At 33.9% G+C, this 18,682-nt stretch overlaps 1 protein-coding gene across 3 annotated transcripts in view; it reads right to left on the bottom strand.

Moving 5' to 3' along the window:
• The window catches only part of LOC129807711 (carbonic anhydrase-related protein 10), a 196,858-nt gene that overhangs the window by 58,117 nt on the left and 120,059 nt on the right, over positions 1-18,682 (bottom strand). For all 3 annotated transcript variants that reach the window (XM_055857160.1, XM_055857162.1, XM_055857161.1), the window contains 2 exons: positions 12,637-12,773; positions 241-432 (listed from right to left, as the gene is read on the bottom strand). In XM_055857160.1, the coding sequence (XP_055713135.1) occupies positions 241-432; positions 12,637-12,773 (329 nt within the window). The remainder of the gene's footprint in view (positions 1-240; positions 433-12,636; positions 12,774-18,682) is intronic.

Here is an 18,682-nt window from a genome sequence, read left to right as displayed (position 1 = left end):
AAAATCAAAGAATTTGGTTGATTAGTATTTTTAATGCACTTGTAAAATATCGAAATAATGGCTAACAACTTCACTTTGAAGAATAAAATAGAATTTGAACACTTCATAGCGCTGTCAAAGTTTTAGCTTTAAAATGTGATAAAATGAATTAAACGCAATCTTTTCTCAAAGTGTATCTATCATCAACAATGGTAATGGGGTTATCAAGTATCACAAAGTAAATATGAGAAGAAAACTCACCTCTCCTGGAAAACTGTATCCATGGATGTGATGCTCAGATCCTTGACTGTTCTCCGTGCCATAATGGATGTAAATCTCCTCAAATTGATAACGATACGCCAGAGGTCCTCCGGAAATATTTACATACTGTTTCGTGTCCTTGTCCACACGAAATACAAGTGATTGACCTGTGTTGTGCAGTGTTCCAGATACCTGTAACAAAAGTAAATAATTGTGAGAAACAATCATTTCCAACTAAAATTGTCACGAAATTATGACAATTTCCCCAAATTTTGAAATACTTTCAAAATTAAATCATTTTGAAATTACAAACATTGCACCAGTTGGTGTCAAGAAGTTTTCTCTCGAAAAATCAATTAATTTTCTGCAGATGAAGAGGAGTTCTGAAACATTTGTAAATTTTGAGACATACTTTAGCTTTTGCGATAATGAATAGCATAAAGTGCTCATTTAAGTGTTTTCTATATATTTGCTATGCACGTGAGAGAAGGGGTCTAATCAAAGGTGTATTTCTTGAAATAGTTATGAGTCTAAAAGACTAAATTCTGAAAATCATGCGTTAGATGTGGTTTTATGTGGGTGAGTAGCCTGAAAAATTGAAGACAGTGAAATGGGAAAAACATGTTCATTTTTCATTGGAATAATACCACTATTGAGGTTATCGAGGTATGTATGAAGAGTGAATGGAGAGACCTGGCCTTGGGCTAAAGACAATTATAAGGCTTAAGTTTCTCTTGAAATTCAACAATTGATTGAATTAAATGTTGGACTAAGGAATAAGTTTGTAATGGTGAGTCTTTAAATATCCCATCTGAGCACCATCAAGCCTCACTGTTCAAACGGCGCCAATTCCTTTTATGTCAAAGAGCATCGGATCTCTTAATTCGCCGACGACGCGACGCGACGGTGAGCTTCTCAATCTATAGGTAGAGGAATGTAGGCATGATTCGCACACAGTTAACCTTTAAACCACGCGCATTTTCTCTTTGTTGGCAATAAATTTGTTTACCATTTCTTATCTCGTTTGATAAGGTTAATAATTATCTTTCTTGTGGCTAAGAAATGATGAACTAGGGTAAATGTCCTAATTCAAAACCATTTCCAGACGCTTCAACTTTGACAGAAGAGTCAACATATAAAGTTAATTTTTTCATGAAGAAAATTACATAAACTTGCTCCTTGACTCTTCTATAATGTTACTGTTTAGTGAAAATTCTTTAGATATAATTTGAAAACTCCTTAAATACAAGAAAATTACGTGAGCGTAAAATACTTCTATTTGAAACATATTAATCCAAATGGAGACAAGAGAAATTTTTAATTGGAGACAAACAGTGCGTAAGTGAAACCGCGACGAAAAGCTTCCAAAACCTTGTTGAGTTGCTCTTGAGTGCAGGATTTGTTCTTATTCCTAGTCTTTTCTCCTTTCCCATCTAAAGCAATAAAAAAAATTCTTAAAAAAAACATATTTCCGGGGTTTCCTAACATTTGCATCCACTTCAGAAAAACCCTTTTTGTTCACGAAATAGGTAATTATTTCATTTGAAAACTTAAAGTACCATTAAAAATAAAGATTAGCACTTAATTTAACCAAAATTAGCCAGAAATATGACATAAATGTTAAACGAAACGAATAAACAACAGTCACTTTATTGTGTTTTTCATTGGAAAACATGGTCGATCGAATACGATGGTAAAAAGGTACACTTTTAATTTTTCTGAGAAATTAACAAATTAAAATATGTGAATGTGAATGGGTTTTCGCTTTATTTGGAGCAAAATTAACTAAATAATGAAACTGTGGTATAGAAAATATATAAATATAGTAAGTTAGTAATGTATTTATCATGAAAACAATGACGTTTCCATTTGTAGTAGCGAAAAATTTCCATTTGAAGCAGGTTTTGAATTAGCTTTATTTACCCTAGTTCTTAATAAACAAAGAGAAAACTTGCATCATTTGAAGGTTCACTGTGTTCGAACCATACCTACTTTCCCCTAGTTGACCAATTTTCTGACGATGAGACAGAGTCAAATACGATGAGACGACGTCAGTTAGGGTCCAGACGGGACATCTTATAGCGTAAATAGTGAAGTTCTTGATGGTAGGCTCTTTATTGGCTAGTAATTGTTTCCCTATTTCCTGAGAGAGTGCAATTTCCTCTGCCCCAGTACTGCAGATCCATTGCCAATGAAAATAATAGCTGTGTTCACAAAGCTCGACAAGGCGGGTTCTAAACCAGGAAAGGGACAACGACATCAGCACTTCTTAAAGGATGATGAACAACACTCGGTTCTAGTCCAATCCCGAATTTTTGACAAAGATAATAGCTGTCTTTCGTTCAGCTGGGAGTGGCGAGATTGTGTACCTACGGTATCAGCTCAATCCGGATCCGGATTAAAATCCAATGCAGTCGGATTGGAAATTTCAATATCATAAGAAAGTCAAGTAGATGGACTCCCTCTGGGTGCGTCAGGGGGTGCAATCCTTTCAGGACAGGAAAACAACTTTGCCAAAGCTTTCGACGCTTCAACGTGCCTTCCCCAGTAGTGGTTAAATCTGTGATCTGTCTCTGAAATTTCGTCCACACTGTCTAACCACTACTCCAAATGAGGATTACTACTCAGATGAGTTGACCTCAGATCAATTTCCAAGAAGGAGCACCCGCAACGAACTCCCAATTTTCCCAGTAAATCCTCATTTGGAATAGCGGACAGACAGTGTGGACAGAACTTCGAGAAAGGCGCATTGAAGAGTCAAAAGCTTTGGCAAAGAATTTTGTGTTTTCCTGTCCTAAAAGTATTGCACGCCCTAACTCACCCGGAGGGACTCCATGTCCTTGACTTTCTTATGCTATAGCTGCCATCAGTAATCTACCAAAAATTTCAAAATCTTAAAAAAAAAAATCTGACTTTAAGGAAATCGGTTGGAAACTAGGGTCCCGGTCAAAATCCCGAAAGCCAAAATCCCGAATGGGCCAAAATCCCGAATTTTTAAAAGTGTCATAGCTACTCTCAGGATTGCACCCGCGCTTTCTGGAGGCAAAGGGAAATTTTCTGTGTCTTGGAAAATTATTCTAAACATTTTCTCTCATGTAATTGCATCCCTTTCAGGATTTTGGCTTTCTGGATTTTGGCGTTCGGAATTTTGGCTTTCGGGATTTTGGTTGCCACCGTGGAGACTAGGCTCTTAAAAGTGGTTGAATATTTGCTATTGAAACTTCGATATCGATATATTTTCCGAATATAGGTGTCTAAAAACGAATACCTGTACTTCCAAAACATATTCGAAAATGAAAAAAACTACGAGCCATTTTCGAAATAAACTAAAAAAAAAACATAGTTTTCATTGAGGGAAAGACGAGGGTGGGTGGAAGAAAAAAATACTGTCCTGGATAATACTGACTTATGGGGGGGGGGGGGGGTTGTCGAGAACTGAAAGCTGATATCTCTTACCGTATTTCTAGCTGTGTCACAAGCTAAAAAAAAAGTCGATTATTATAACTGCTCCCTCGGTGTCTACACACTAGAAGCAATTTTCGTAAAAAAATTGCCTTTTAAAAAAAAAAATCTGACGTTTCTACCTACAAGGTTAGGGGAAATTTTCTTTAAAAAGGCATTTTTTAAAGAAATTTCTACTAGTGTGTAGAGGCCATAGAGTTCGAACAGTAAATACTCATTAGTCTATTCAGACGCCATATTAGTTTTATAAATACTGAAGATAGAATTTTCATATTTTAAAATTACTTCCGAATAAAATTTAGTTGCATGAGACATACTAATTTCTCGTCTGATTGAGTTCATAATTAAAATCCACCAGGATTTTCCTCGTATTTCGCCTCATTTTGATTGAAATTTGAAAGATTTTGCTCTGACAAATTAAATGATCACAATTGAATACCTATTGTGTTAAAAACTAAGAATAGAAATTTATTTCAAATTAATCCATGTCAACAATGTGCCATTCAATTGAGAGATTTGCTACTCTTTGTTTTCCATATTGGACATTCATTTTGAACCTGTGGTATTTTCCATTTGTCACGAGAAAATTAATATTTTCATTTGTTGAGTGAGACAGGACAAATTAATTAACCTCCTGAATTTTTTTCCTGATGCCGCAACATTTACAAAAAAAAAATGTCGTTTTTCCATGGACCAGAATTATGTGTTAAAATGATACTTTTGCCACCTCATGCCGGAAGCCATGGAAATTTCTCAAGATGGCAATCTCCCCTTTTCGTTGCAAATTTTGCACCACATTATCATTTTCTATGACTAACTACTTCAAAACCCCCGATGATGTCTCTTCGGTATCACAAAAGACGAACCAAAAGGCACTATCTCGAGAGCGCACATTTGTATCACATCTTCCGTTTCGCATTTGGAAGCTCTCCCAGCTCCTAGCACTCCCAAAAGCTCGTCCCGGAGTCCGGATGGGGTTCATGAGTGGGTGTACTTCGTCCCCATAGCACAAAAAGCTCATCATTGCTATAAATCATTTTCTCTATACGAGGGCGCGAGGAATCATTTTCATATCTCCTCTCACCAACTTTTCCAAAACACCATCTCATTTTTTTTTGCCTCGTCTGCCCTCGCAAAAGCTCTCCTCCTGCCTTTTTCTCATTTCCACAGCGAGGTCTTATCTTTCTTGGTCTCTCTGGTGTATTTTGCATTTATGTGTCAATGCTACTGGTAACATACAACATGTTGATGATGATGAGGAGAACGCCCAATATTCCATTTTGCATGATTTTATAGTGCAGAATATTTGAGGACAGAGCTGTTAAAGAATTCATAGATTTCATCAGCAAATACCCTATATCATTCTCCAAGATTTTCTCTTTCTGTATTAATCATTTTTTCCATCGCTTATCGTCGTATGAGCCCATCAATTTTCCTAATATTTATCCATATTTTTCAGGAATTAAGTTCCATAAAAGATCAATCAGTTTCAGCCTGTCAAAAACTTTTTTTTTAATTCAAATGCATTCAAAAATTATAATTGTAAATTAAATTAAAATGATATTTCTATATTTGAAGGGAAAAAGTCTTTTTTCTATAAAATTACTTAACTTTTCTTTTAATTATCCGAACTAATAATTTCTATATATTGTGGATATTTTTGGTGTAAACTAAATGATATTCAAAACCATAATTCCATATTATGCATCATCTGACAAAAACTACACTGGGAAAAAAATGAGGGTGCGATTAACTTTTCTTCCTCATAACGTTAACACTTTTTAGGTGTAAAAATATATCAACATTTTTTAATGTAATTTCTACACCTTTTTAAGAGTAAAATTAACATGAAAAAAGGTAACTTTAACCCCCGATACACCTAAAAAGGGTAATATTTACACCGATTTCGGATCAATACTGCAGGGTAAAATTAACATTTCCGGAACGTTATGTTAACTTTTTCGGATTTCTCTCAGTGTACGATAATTTGTAATTACCCGGCTAACACAAGGTAAGCTGTTACTAGTGCAATGCTATAATTAAAAGCATTGTCAATGCACTGAGAGAAATCCGAAAAAGTCAAAATAACATTCCGAAAATGTTAATTTTACCCTGCAGTATTGATCCAAAATCGGTGTAAATAATACCCTTTTTAGGTGTATTGGGGGTTAAAGTTACCCTTTTTCATGTTAATTTTACCCATAAAAAAAGATGTAAAATTAACATTAAAAAGGTTAATATATTTTTACACCTAAAAAGTGTTAAAGTTATGAGGAAAAAAAGTTAATCGCACCCTCTTTTTTTCTCAGTGTGCTTTTAAGGAGGAGCTTTGTCCAAGTGCATAAAATAAGTCCTTAATAAGTACTTATTAAGTCTGGTGGCCAAATATGGGTAACTGGAATAAAGAACGCGATGGGCACATGTTAACCATTGGATAAGAAGAGATAGAACAATCTGACGTTTTAGAAAAACATAACCACAAAATATTATTAAAGTTCGTGAAATGCTTTCACGAAGCTGTCTCTCTTTTAGTGATAAATTTATAAAAAGTGAAGTTCAGTGAAGTAAATAAACCAAATAAACTATTGTGTAATATTCTTGTTTCTATTTTTATTTGGTAAGTATAACTCAAGGCTCTCTTAAGTCCCAATAACATGTAATCCGGAAATGTTATTTCACACAAGTATTCCAAAATCTATTGAATATTTCCTTTCGTTCCCTCGACTCTCGATACTGAAACGTAAATTTCCAGTCTATCCTATATTCGATTATATTTTTTGTTTCCGTACGATTAATTTTTGTTTCAGATGCATATGAAATACTTCTTCCGAGCGAAAAAAATGCGTGTCTGGATAAAATATCTGAAGTGGTAGCAACGTGTTTTTTTGTGAAAAATAAAGAACACGAGAAATTTTAAATTATTTGGTAACTATTTAAAAAGTGCTTAGTGAAAAGTCCTTAATTAAGCACTCTTAGTGAACATACTTTTCATGTCCGTAATACAAAAATACTTAATTAAGGACATTTACAAAGACTTTAATAAAGTAGTTTTAGTGTTAAGACTGAGTCATGCCATATTAGTTCCGCTATTCGCCACAAAGCGCTGACTTTTGTCTCATTTTCATATATTTTTTAAGTAGTTGAATATTCTATAACTCCTTAAAATTAAGTCATTGACTTAAGAACTGAATAAGTACTTAATAAGTACTTAATGTGTTAGCCGGGTAATATTTGCTTCCAATTTGGTTTCAAATTTTTAGAGTCTTAGTCCAATCGTCCAATGTGATTTTTTGAATGCGAGTTTTTAATAAACATTACACTATAATAATAATGTTAATGAATAATTATATTATTATTGAAAAATTAATAGAATTTATTTACTTTTTTGTTTAGAACTTATTTTTATTTATTCGTACGCAGTAAAAAAATTATAAGGATAATCGTTGATTTGCTTTTTTACCACGATTATTCTTGTAAAGTTACACTAATTATGTATTTCAACAAAACGTGTAATCTGAAAATGTGTAATTTAAATTTTATGTAATTGTAAACCGTGTAATCAACTGGGAATGGTTACACAGTTTTGTATAATTTCTTACATATTTCGTGTAAAATTACACAGTTTTCAAATAAAAGTGTACAAATTACACAATTTTCAGACAAAATGTGTACAAATTACACAAATGTGTATTAGTACACACGATTACATGTTTAATGTAAAATTTACAATGAAAATCACGGTAAAGCAGCCAAAAATTTTTACTGTGTAGGCTTGTTACCAAACTAGAGGCCAAGCGGTAGAGATAACGACTCTTGCTCTTCAATAACTCCCCCCCCCCAAAATAAAACAAAACAAATTATACATTTTTTTTATTCTCCTTACACCCTTCACCTAGTTAGTCAGAGACATGTCTTTTTGACTTTGGGTAAGATGGCGTGATTTGGAATTACGTCTATTTTAAAATTTTGAGATCTTCGTGGTAAGTGGTTCTCATGTTACAGGTGTTAAAAGTAACCTACTCTGAAAAAAATGTCTTGTTAAACGAACAAACGGATTTTGTTGCAATTTTGTCAATAGGATGTTATTTACCAATTTGACAAAACTTTTTCATATTCTGTATGAAAGAACATCCTTTTTACAAACTTGTCTTGTTAATTTAACAAAACATTTTTTTCAGAGTACCTAACCGTCGTTTTTCTTTCGAATTACAAATTCTAAATTTCTTTTTTTTTTATAAGTTCTTAATTAATTTGACCCCTAGATCTTTTCTGGAAATCTGAGGCATTGTACTAGCTATTAAGATATTGTATTATAATGCGTCAAATTCATAAAAAAAACATATTGCAAAAAAAAATTGTTCGAAGCTTGAGTTGTCCGAAGGTTCGCACTTTCTCCATAGGGGAAATCGCGATACCTTCGGACGATTTATGCCTCGCACAAGCCATTTTTTTCACTGTGTTATAAATGAATTTGGCTCATTATAATATTACATTTTAATAGCTAGTCCAATGCCTAAAATTTTCAGAAAAGAGTTATGGATGAAATCCATAAGGAACATAGAGAAAAATTGAATTGTGCGAACCTTGAGTCGTCCGAAGGTAGCGTGCTTTTCCCATACCTACTCGTTTCACAATTTATTATTGTGATATTTTATAAATTTTCTCAACCTTGTGAGAAAATTTTGTTTGAAAATCGAAATTGAGTTTAAATTTTTCGAACGTCAACGACATTTTATGCCATTAGCAAGCTATTCACATAACCCTTTTGGATCATCACACTCTATCTGTAAAGATATCCTTGCAATTTTTATCCTCATCCCTTTTAAAATTTCATTTGAAAATTTATTTATTTATTTTTTATTTTCTTAACCCGAACGTATTACTTTCATTTGAGCAACTGAAAAGATAGAATGTAAAACTGCAAATATTATGCAAAATGAGTTGAAGCAGAAGATTGGTGAAAATTTGTTTGAGTGGTTGATGTTCTTATAGAGAAAAAGTCACTTGATTTTCCAACATGAACGACAACAATAATAAATGTACTCCACATACCAAAAGACGACCATCATCAACATTCATTCATTCGACACACATTCCCCCCAGAGTATCATCTCCAAGGGGGTGGAGGTCGACAAAGATTCATGAACTTCCGCACGAATACGATGAAACAGGTTGACAAAAAGTAGATAATGTGTTTGAGATTTATCTCCTCGGGAGTTGCTTCCTCTGACATAAGAGAGGGTTCCAGGGAGTCTTTTGCTTTTTTTCCCGCGCAAAACTTTGGGCATGAGGGGTTGGAAAAAAACCACTTAAGCACATCATGAAAATGAATCAGGGCTTGGAATGAGTGTCTTCTCCATTTGCGGGGTTGGAAAAAGTGTCCCCAAGCCTGCGAATTTCCCTCTCATTTTGCCATTGTGGAACGGGAAATGAATACTGTGTCGAATAGGGGGTGGATTTCACTTCAAGTGGTTGTACAATAATGCTGATGAGAACTCATGGCTTGACACACGAGCTCCTTTTAGTCTGGGAATCAATTGAGCTGGAATTAAGAGTGATGAAAAGGAAGTCTATTTTCCCACAAAAAGGAAAAAGTTCTCTGAAATTTTTCCTGGTAGTGGAGTAACTACCATATGGAAAAAAAATTTTTTTCGGGAGTACCAACAAAAAAAGAGCGACAATTAGTGATACAATATCTCAATCAAGCATACTCGGGACTCTATTCATTTTATCCAAGTATCCATTCAATGGCACAGAGAAAGAGGCTTTTTCAAGCAATTAACAGGCGTTTTGGGTTTCGGTTTTGGCGTATAGCAATTTTTGTCTGTTGTTGCAAAAGTTGCCATCTCGAAGAGAGAGCCCTATTGCAAAGTTTCTGGGTAACTTTCCTATTGCCTAAGCAGCAAATGTGAACATCAATCAAGCACTTTTCAATTGTGTCCCATTTTTCACTGTCCCATCTTATTCGATTATCTCAGAGATGGGTTGAAGTTCTCACAAGAAAGTCATATATAATTGATATTTTTTTTATTTCATCTCCATTTTTCCACTTGGACATTTTTCCAAGGGGTTATTCACTTAAGTGTTCTTGTTCCGACTAATATCGATAATATATTTAAAAGAAGGGGGGGTATCAAAGACCGAAAGTCGATATCCTAACCTGTTTGGTCTCTACTCTTGTAATAAATTTCAAAAAAAAAGCAAAAACTTGTGGTTTGTAGGTGGAAGTAGGGCACCTCTCAAATACGACTTTTTTCTTCTTTTTTTTTCAATGGAAACCGTAAACTCAAATAATTTGGCTGCGACTTTCCGGTCAGTAAAAAATAAAATTTGGTCTTTTACCGACCAAATTTAATTTTTTACTGACCATATTTTATTTTTTACTGACCGAATTTGATTTTTTACTGACCAAAAAGATTTAAATAACAAATATGATAGATCTCAGTTCCTTTTAAAAAAGAATAGAGGAAGAAGCCCTATTTCAGAGATGCTTCATTTCCTCCAATACTGATCTGCCTATGAGTTGAAGCAATAAAATTTAGAAACCGTTTCTTCCTTTCTTGATTTTTTTGAATGTTTTCGTATTAATATCAACATTGAATAACAGACGATAGCGTAGTATGGCGTAAATGATAAGATAAGAAAATGTTTTCATTCTGAGTATTCTACCCATAATATAATAATATATTCAAACCGTTTTATATGAAATGATTTACCTGCAAACAGAAATTAATTAATTATACATATTTTTGGAGAACAATGTATATTCAGCTTGGAGAACCCGGTCGGATTCTATGCTTGATGATTTTTTTAATCTCCTCTTTGTATTTTTATTACCAGGAAGACCTTTTTTAAATTCAAAATTACAGATTTATTCTAATTTATTAAGACCTATTGAAATATTTGAACTTATCTTTTTCAATCCGTTTTGCATACTACTATTTGATGATAATTTTTATTTTATAAGTTACTAGGTATAATTAATAGCTACGCTGCGACACGCTTTATGATGATTTAAATATCAATTAAAATTTAAAGTGTCAAGGTGTCTAAAATGTTTTTTGAGGATGGTCTTTCTATAAGATTCTCAAATAATGAACTTTAAGATTTTCCAATTTTTCTTTCCCCGTAATAATAATTATGTCAACACAAAATCCCATAGAGTATCTTGGCCTTTCCGTAAGCAAGATTTCTAGTCTAGATTTTTTTATTAAGCAGGGATCGTATTTTTAATCTTATATTCTATTGATTCAAATGCAGTTTAGCTCATTGGATTCAATTTGAACACCTTTAATGCTAGAAAAATTTCTAGCAAACCAAAGCGGATTCGAACTTCGAACTCAGGACAATTGCATCAAGGAGCGAGTACCCTAATTAGTTTAGTCCCATTTATCCAAAATTTCATAGCCGATTTCTTGCTTGGTCTGTGTGTCCAACAGAATTTGGTTATTATGGTTTTAGTTAGAACGAATGAACATGAATACCCCCCAATCCCTATTTTTAATCAGAGACAGGGAAAATTCCTGCCCCTACATGAACTTGAACTGAAAATCTTTCGCTATATATCCGACTGCCCTATCACTGAGTTATAAGGGCACCCACTCTGACTACTCAGTGAGAATACTCAGTCAGAGCGGATGCTCTCATAGCTCACTAGTAGACCAGTCGCATAGATAGCGAAAGGTCATCAATTCATGTCCGAGTGGAGTCAGGAATTTTTCTTATCTCGGATGAAAACTAAGGATTTGGTGTTAATATTCACTCGTTCTGACTGAAACCAATAAAATCAAAATAATCATTAGACTACATTCCTAAAACGGTGGCAGCCAAAATCCCGAAAGCCAAAATCTCGAAAGCCAAAATCCCGAAAGCCAAAATCCCGAATGTTCAAAATCCTGATAGGAATAAAATTATATGGAGGAAAATGTTTAGAATAATTTCCCAAGACACAGAAGATTTCCCTTTGCCTCCAGCAAGCGCGGATACAATCGTGGGAGTAGCTATAACACTTTTAAAAATTCGGGATTTTGGCTTTCGGGATTTTGGCCCTTTCGAGATTTTGGCTTTCGGGATTTTGGCTTTCGGGATTTTGGCGTTCGATATTTTGGCTTTCGGGATTTTGACCGGGACCCGTTTTTCGTTAGACGTTTTGTCGTTATCGCGAAGGTCTGCAGTTCTTAAGAGTATACTTTGAGGAAGAATCGTCTACGACCAATAGTAGAATTTAGTGGCGGAGATCGGGGTAGAATTACCCAGCAAATGAAATTTTTCATTGCATATAATTTGTATAAAAAATGTTTGTATGAGGCCGGTAAATATTTCAATGAATAGTAAGGGAAGTATATATTTAGAATAAAGTGTGGTTTCCACAATATTCCTTCGGAGACAAAGTATAAGATGCCACTACCTAATACTCTACGTGGCTAAATCTACCCCGATCTCTCCTACGAGGTTCAGTCTAGAAGTTTATCCCAGTTCCTGAACGTCTCGAAATCTTAAATAACAAGCCATTTTAGTGGCTTTTCAAAATCTTGTTGGTCATTTGCCTTTAAAATCCAATGCTATGCCGAAATTTCACAAAAATATTGACCGATAAGAAATTAGAGAAGTCAAGCTATTTTTTAAGTCTTTTTTAAGCTATCAATCTTATATTTTTTTTATTGGATTCGATGTAAAAGTTAAGTTTTAGTGAAGTCAATCTAGATAAATAATAACTAACTGCATTACAATGCAATTACTATCTTGATTGTTAACCCCTCGGACCTTTCCATTGAAGTAAAAACGACCGAGTCCATTGACTTTGTGGTCAAGAAAGAACAATTCCCACTGAGATGATTAATGATCATTGTGATTTGCAGAAGGAGAATTGGAGTGGAAGGCCATAGTGACAAATTGGTGAGAAATTCCATGAGGTGAAAAGGAGGAAGTGGTTACCTTGTGCTTGTCGATGTGAAGGGGTCGCAAGTAAGGGTCAAAGAGGAGTTTGTCCGGTTCAACATTTATGGGTGACTGTCGACGTCCCTTGTTGCACATATTCCACTGTGGGTTGATGAGTCCCCAAAAGCCTGGTCCTGCAATTAAATGAAATCATTTAGATGGAGATCCGGAAAGATTGTTTGTCTGAAAAACAACCCTCAATATTCCATTTAATTAGATGCAAATTAACCTCAAAGAGACTCTCTCAATTATCCCCTAATTTTTGACGGTTATCTTTCTGTTTTATTTTTTCCTTTTTATCGCCTCATCTTCACAATTTTGCCTTACCATGGGAGTGGGAAGAAAAAAAAAGCACTGAGAGACAGTATTTTCATCATGATTCCCATTCTACAGTAATTATTTCATAATTTTTACAATCCTGAAAATCTCATTCTTCATCATTCTTCTTTTTCCTGTGTTTTTTCTCATTTAACTCCCAAATTGGCGCCTCGTTCAAAATTACGAGTGGGTGGAGTTTTTGAACGATGGAACATAGAAAAAAAGCCCAAGAGTGACTTTTTTGTCTTTCTCAACTCCCCAGAATGACCTCAAGAATGTTTTCCCGGAAAATTTAAATTAGGCATCCCTAGAGACAAATATAATCAAAGGAGCTTTCGAGCATCTCCTTTGGAGGTAATACAAAATTAGCAATTCCAATCAGATGGCCCAGATTGGATTCCATCTCCCTCTCTGTGGGCTTTTGGGGTTCCATGGGACGGGTGGTCTCGTTTGTGAGAACGTAAGGCATACCAGAATTAAAATCTTAACAACCACCTCACACCTCAAGTCGTGACTTTCTTTACCTTTAACCACTTTGTCTGGTTTAGATTTCAATATAAGATCGAAGTAAAAACAGATTGATTGCACTGTTACAGCTGCCACAAGGTTGGCCACATTATTCAGTTGCGTCAACTGTGGAGAGGAACATCAACTGAGAAATTGCGCAAAACTTCCCACTCTCAACTAAAGTCAAAATTTCAAATACAGCGTGAATCAATCACATTTTCTATGTCTTGTAGAATATAAAATTGATGCATGGCAAATTCCACATGAAAATACCCTCTCCGATCCCCAAGAAAGAAAAGCTTTTAGCATTCCTTCACTCAATTTTCCCTCATGAGTGTCTTGGGGCTGGAGATATGGGCCTTGAATATCAGTCTGAGTAAATGAACGACACTTGTGACTTTTGAAGCATAAAGACATTGCCATGTCTGGATGCGTTGAAGGATTCTGAATGTCTAGCTTTATTTCAAATTTTATTTCGTCTGATGAATCTTGCACAGATTGCAGCACTTGCTATAAAATCATCTTCAATATTCTTTAGTGCTTCACCTTCGGGGTTCTGACGTAATTTTCACTCTTAAGAGATTCATTGAGGGATTTCCACTTTGGTGAGTAATTTCGTGAATTATTCATTTAGTCAATTCTGTGGAAAAGTGTACTTGAATAGATGAAATGTAATTACTCTACGTATTTAAGTTATTTACAAAGAAAACTCTACACTGCTAGAAATAGATTATGATCATTTACATAATCTCTGCAGTAGGTTGAAAACACAACAGACATGATAATAACTAATAGAAATACAAATTATTTCGAATTGAGGTATTAATCAGATGCATATTGTTTTGGGAAAAACATTTTTCGTCAGTAAATTAGTAGATTGATTAGTATAAAATCAAACTGGTTAGTAAATAATTCAAAATGCTCATTAAAAAACTGAGAATAGATCATTCAATCTTTCAAATTAAAAGATGGCTTATACCATTCTTATTTTCTTTTTACGAAGAATATTTAAGACCGTTTACAATTTTTTATTATCTATCCCAAAACAGATGATATCAAGCCCTCTGATTATATCTCAGGCAGCTTTTACGAAACTTTCTAAACGTTCACATTTTCGAAGAACTCTAGCAGGGAATACAAAAAAAATTGTAATTGCAATATTTTATTAAAATATTATTTTTACATTTTTTTTTAAATTAAGACATAGAGATACAGAATTACTTATTATCCATACTTAAGGCCCATTTACATAAATTTCAATTTTTGTAACAAAATGATTTCGAAAAGCCACAAAATTTGAATATATGGTGATTTATCATATAATATCAAATATTCCTAAAATTGTGCAAATTAGTTTTTACCAAGGTACTTTATGAAATTCATATTAGTGCAAAATATAAGAGTAATTTAGTTTTTTTTTTTTTCAGAATAATTTGAATCCAATCATTAAAAATCCATTGACTATTTTCAGATTCTCCCATGAGAATCAGTCCTCAAAAATGATTAAATTATCACATTCAAAAATTCAGAATGGCAAATTTTTCGGTCATAGGTATGGTAGGTATGTATAGACGAAATATCTGCCTGGAAAATCTTCTGAAGATATCCAAAAATATTGGAAAATCTTGTGTCTATTTTGAGAAAAATTAAAATAACATGCTTTTGTAGCAGTTGAAGGAATGTGAGGGACAAGTAAAAAAGACCGTGCGAGCTAGTGTCCACTTAGGGGAGGGTCACCAGAAAACGCAAGTCGATATCTCTACCCATTGTAAAAACGAACCTACCCTATAAGAAATGGATCCGCCAGGGATGACAGACGGGATATTTCCAAGAGTGCCCGTGAAAATAACCACTTGAAATTTCTTCCGGAGTCTTAGGGCCTCGACAGACCTGAGGATTAGCCGAGAGACGGCCTAGCGTAATCATATTCGAAATAATGATTAAAGTCATTTCCATCATTTTCCACTAATGGTGCCTACACACTAGAAGCAATTTTTGTAAAAAATTGCCTTTTAAAAAAATTGTGACGTTTCTGCCTAAAAGGATAGGGGAAATTTTCTTTAAAATGGCAGTTTTAAAGAAATTTCTACTAGTGTGTAGAGGCCATAAGTCGTCTCTCGGCTTAAGTCGTAAGTGTGTCAAGGGCATTACCTTTAGCCTTCCGTAGGATCTTCGTAGAGTTCTGTATTGTTAGGAGGTACGAATGACATTTCTAATCTTCTAAATTCGAAAGATATTTTTAAGACTAACGCAATTAATGTAGGGGAAATCGCGCTACCTTCGGACGATTCATGCTTCGCACAAATCCTTTTATTTTCACTGTGTTAAAAATTAATTTGGCCCATTATAATATTATATTTTAATAACTAGTCCAATGCCTCTAATTTTCAGAAAAGTGCTATGGATTAAATCCATAAGGAACAAAGAGAAAAAATTGAATTGTGCGAAGCTTGAGTGGTCCAAAGGTAGTGTGCTTTCCCCTACTATACGAATACGTACTTTCTTTTCACTTACCGATCATGATGTTTGTAAATTAGTTTAAAATCAGTCTCATTGAAACACCTTGAGCTTTATTAACGTCTAATTATTAAAATTATAAACGTTTTTTTTTTCCTAAAAATTATTATTTCTCATATAATCATACAACTTACTTACTATTTGTTCACTATCTTTCAATAAAAATATTTGAGTCTTTTTATGGAGGCGGTTTTTACCTTTTCTCACCTGGCGCCCAAACGGAAAGAGATAATGAAGAATGGATGGTATTTTTGAGTTCAGTGGACCATTAATTATCCTAGACAAAATTATTTAACTACTTTTTTTTGGATATTAAAGAAAACACTGTTAGAGGGTTAAAGACCAATGCAGCCGAGTTGGAATGTTTAAGAAATTACATTACCAAAAAAACCAATTGTCTTCTTTCCAACCCCTTTTTTTAACTAAATACAGCTTTTGGAAAAGACTTAGTCACGTGTTTGAGCATTCTGCAGAGCTTGAATGCTTCGCTACACAATTTTTTATTAAAATTAAAAGTAATAAATTAGAATAGAAGTATGACGAAACAGCTAATGAATTTTGCTGGTTTATTTTATTGAAATTACTTTTCTCTGATGTATATTTGATTTTTAGGATGAGCTCCAGAATAGATTAAATGAAGTGTAAAGGCAGAAATTATGAAAATAATGCTTCTTGCTCCTTTCAGTTTCACTTAAATTGCAGAGAGGGTCACGTGTCAAGCCCAAGTATGGGCATTTTTTCAATTTTTAAAAGACTTCGATCATCAATGGAGCCATTTGAGGCCTTGAAAGCTCCCCTGTCATCTTCAACGAAGTCCCTTTTCTCTGGGAAAATGCCCTGAAATAGCACGAATAGAGTAATATGTCAATAAAGTGCCTGTGACAGTGTGTTGTCAGGAGAGACAGAAAGCTCAGTGGCTCATTGTATAAGCTTTTTGCCATTCTAGTTGAATTTTACACATACTCTATGCCTCACATATGGCTGAAATGGGTACACATGATGTGAGGAAATCGGTTTATGAAATTTACGGCGTGAAAATGTCACTCTATCAACATCTTGCGATTATGAACTCCTCCAGACCTTTTCCATTGAGCTTTTTGGCAAGAATCTCGTGAATGGGGGAAAGACGTCTTTTCCAGGAAAATTGATAGAATTTGCTATAGTCCCTTGGAGTCCTCAAGGGGAATGGAAAGTATGTTAAGGATGTATCTTAAAGTCTCGTTGTTATACTTTAAAAAATAAATCTTTATAAAAAAAAGAATCGACAAGCTGAATGATTGTTGGAAAAGCTTCCCCATGCAACAATATGTTTAAATTGTTATGTCACTAATTTTATCCCAATTTCTCTCATATGAAAACATATTTTTTATATCAAATCCACATATCGGAATATTCGTCATGAAATCATTGTCCTTTTTTAATCCTCTTCAACAGAGAATATTGAACATTTTCCACCAGATTATTTCATATAAATGATTTTTGCATATGTGATTCAGTACAGAAAAAAAATTCTTACTTTAAAGCTCTTTTGGCGGATTTATATACCATTCCATATTCGTTTGTGAACGGTTATTTTATGATTGGAATGTGCTCAGAGCTTTGTCAAACCTATTCACCAAAGCAAAAACAAAATCATTGAGAGTATTTCCTCTGTCATATTTTCCCTTCTGTTCTCCCAAAATAAATTTTAAAAAAATAGCCCAAATTAAAACTACAGTTGAAACTTTAGGACAGAAATATCAACAAATCTCTCAGTAATGGCATTCAATTATTACATATTTCATATGAGATGCATTCATACAAATGATTCGGAAATTATTAGGAATTTATTCCCTTTATCCTGTGATTGTCAAAAATGGAATTTGTTGAGCTTGGTTTACGAGCTTTAGGGAATTTGCAGAAAATTCATGAATTTGATGAGAAATAAAAATTAGATAAAAATGTGCTAATTCGCCCATTAATGGTACAATGGGTCACTTTGCGATAAAATCACTGTTCCCACCCAGAAAAAGGGCTGAAATATTGTTGGAAGTGATTACATAGGGGACACCCAACCCCCTAACACAAAAGCGTTGACCTGTGAGTGCCATCAGCGAAAGTGCGTGAGCCGAGAGCTTTAAGCCAGAGAAGTTTTCTTGAAAGAATGAAAATTTCATAGTCAACTTGTCAACAGCAATGTATTTCCCATAAAAATAGGATGATTAGTATTTTTTCAGGGCAGAAAACTTTTAATAAAATAAAATAGCCTGTTGTAGGAACAAATTAGTCAGAAACTGATGAAAATATAATCAAAATACTGTTTTATGATAATTACGTTAATCCATCTCTCTGCTTAAGTCGTAGGTGTGACTAGGGCATTATAAACATATTATAAGTTGTCAGTTTGAAATCGTTTCCCTGTAAAGTTGAGAATTTGCGAGTTATTTGAATCTTATTATGAGCCACCGAATCCAACCAAAAACTCGCGAATTCTTCAAATAAAATTGAATAAAAGTTAATTTACTGTCACGAAATTAATAGTTTCAAAAAACCAATTTTCTGACCACACTTTTTTCACATTTAAAAAGAACTTGTAAAATTTAGAGGGAAAAACTTAAGAATTTTGATGAAAAATATATTCTTAAGCCGATGTGTCACTTTTTAACTTACAAAAATAGTGGTAAAATATTTGTGTTACCTTGGTTCATATATTTATCACTTA

This window comes from Phlebotomus papatasi, chromosome 3 (genome assembly GCF_024763615.1).
Source record: "Phlebotomus papatasi isolate M1 chromosome 3, Ppap_2.1, whole genome shotgun sequence".
In the NCBI taxonomy this organism is placed as follows: Eukaryota; Metazoa; Arthropoda; class Insecta; order Diptera; family Psychodidae; genus Phlebotomus; species Phlebotomus papatasi.
The sequence above is the reverse complement of the archived record's forward strand: the minus strand, read 5'-3'. Positions and strand labels throughout refer to the sequence as shown.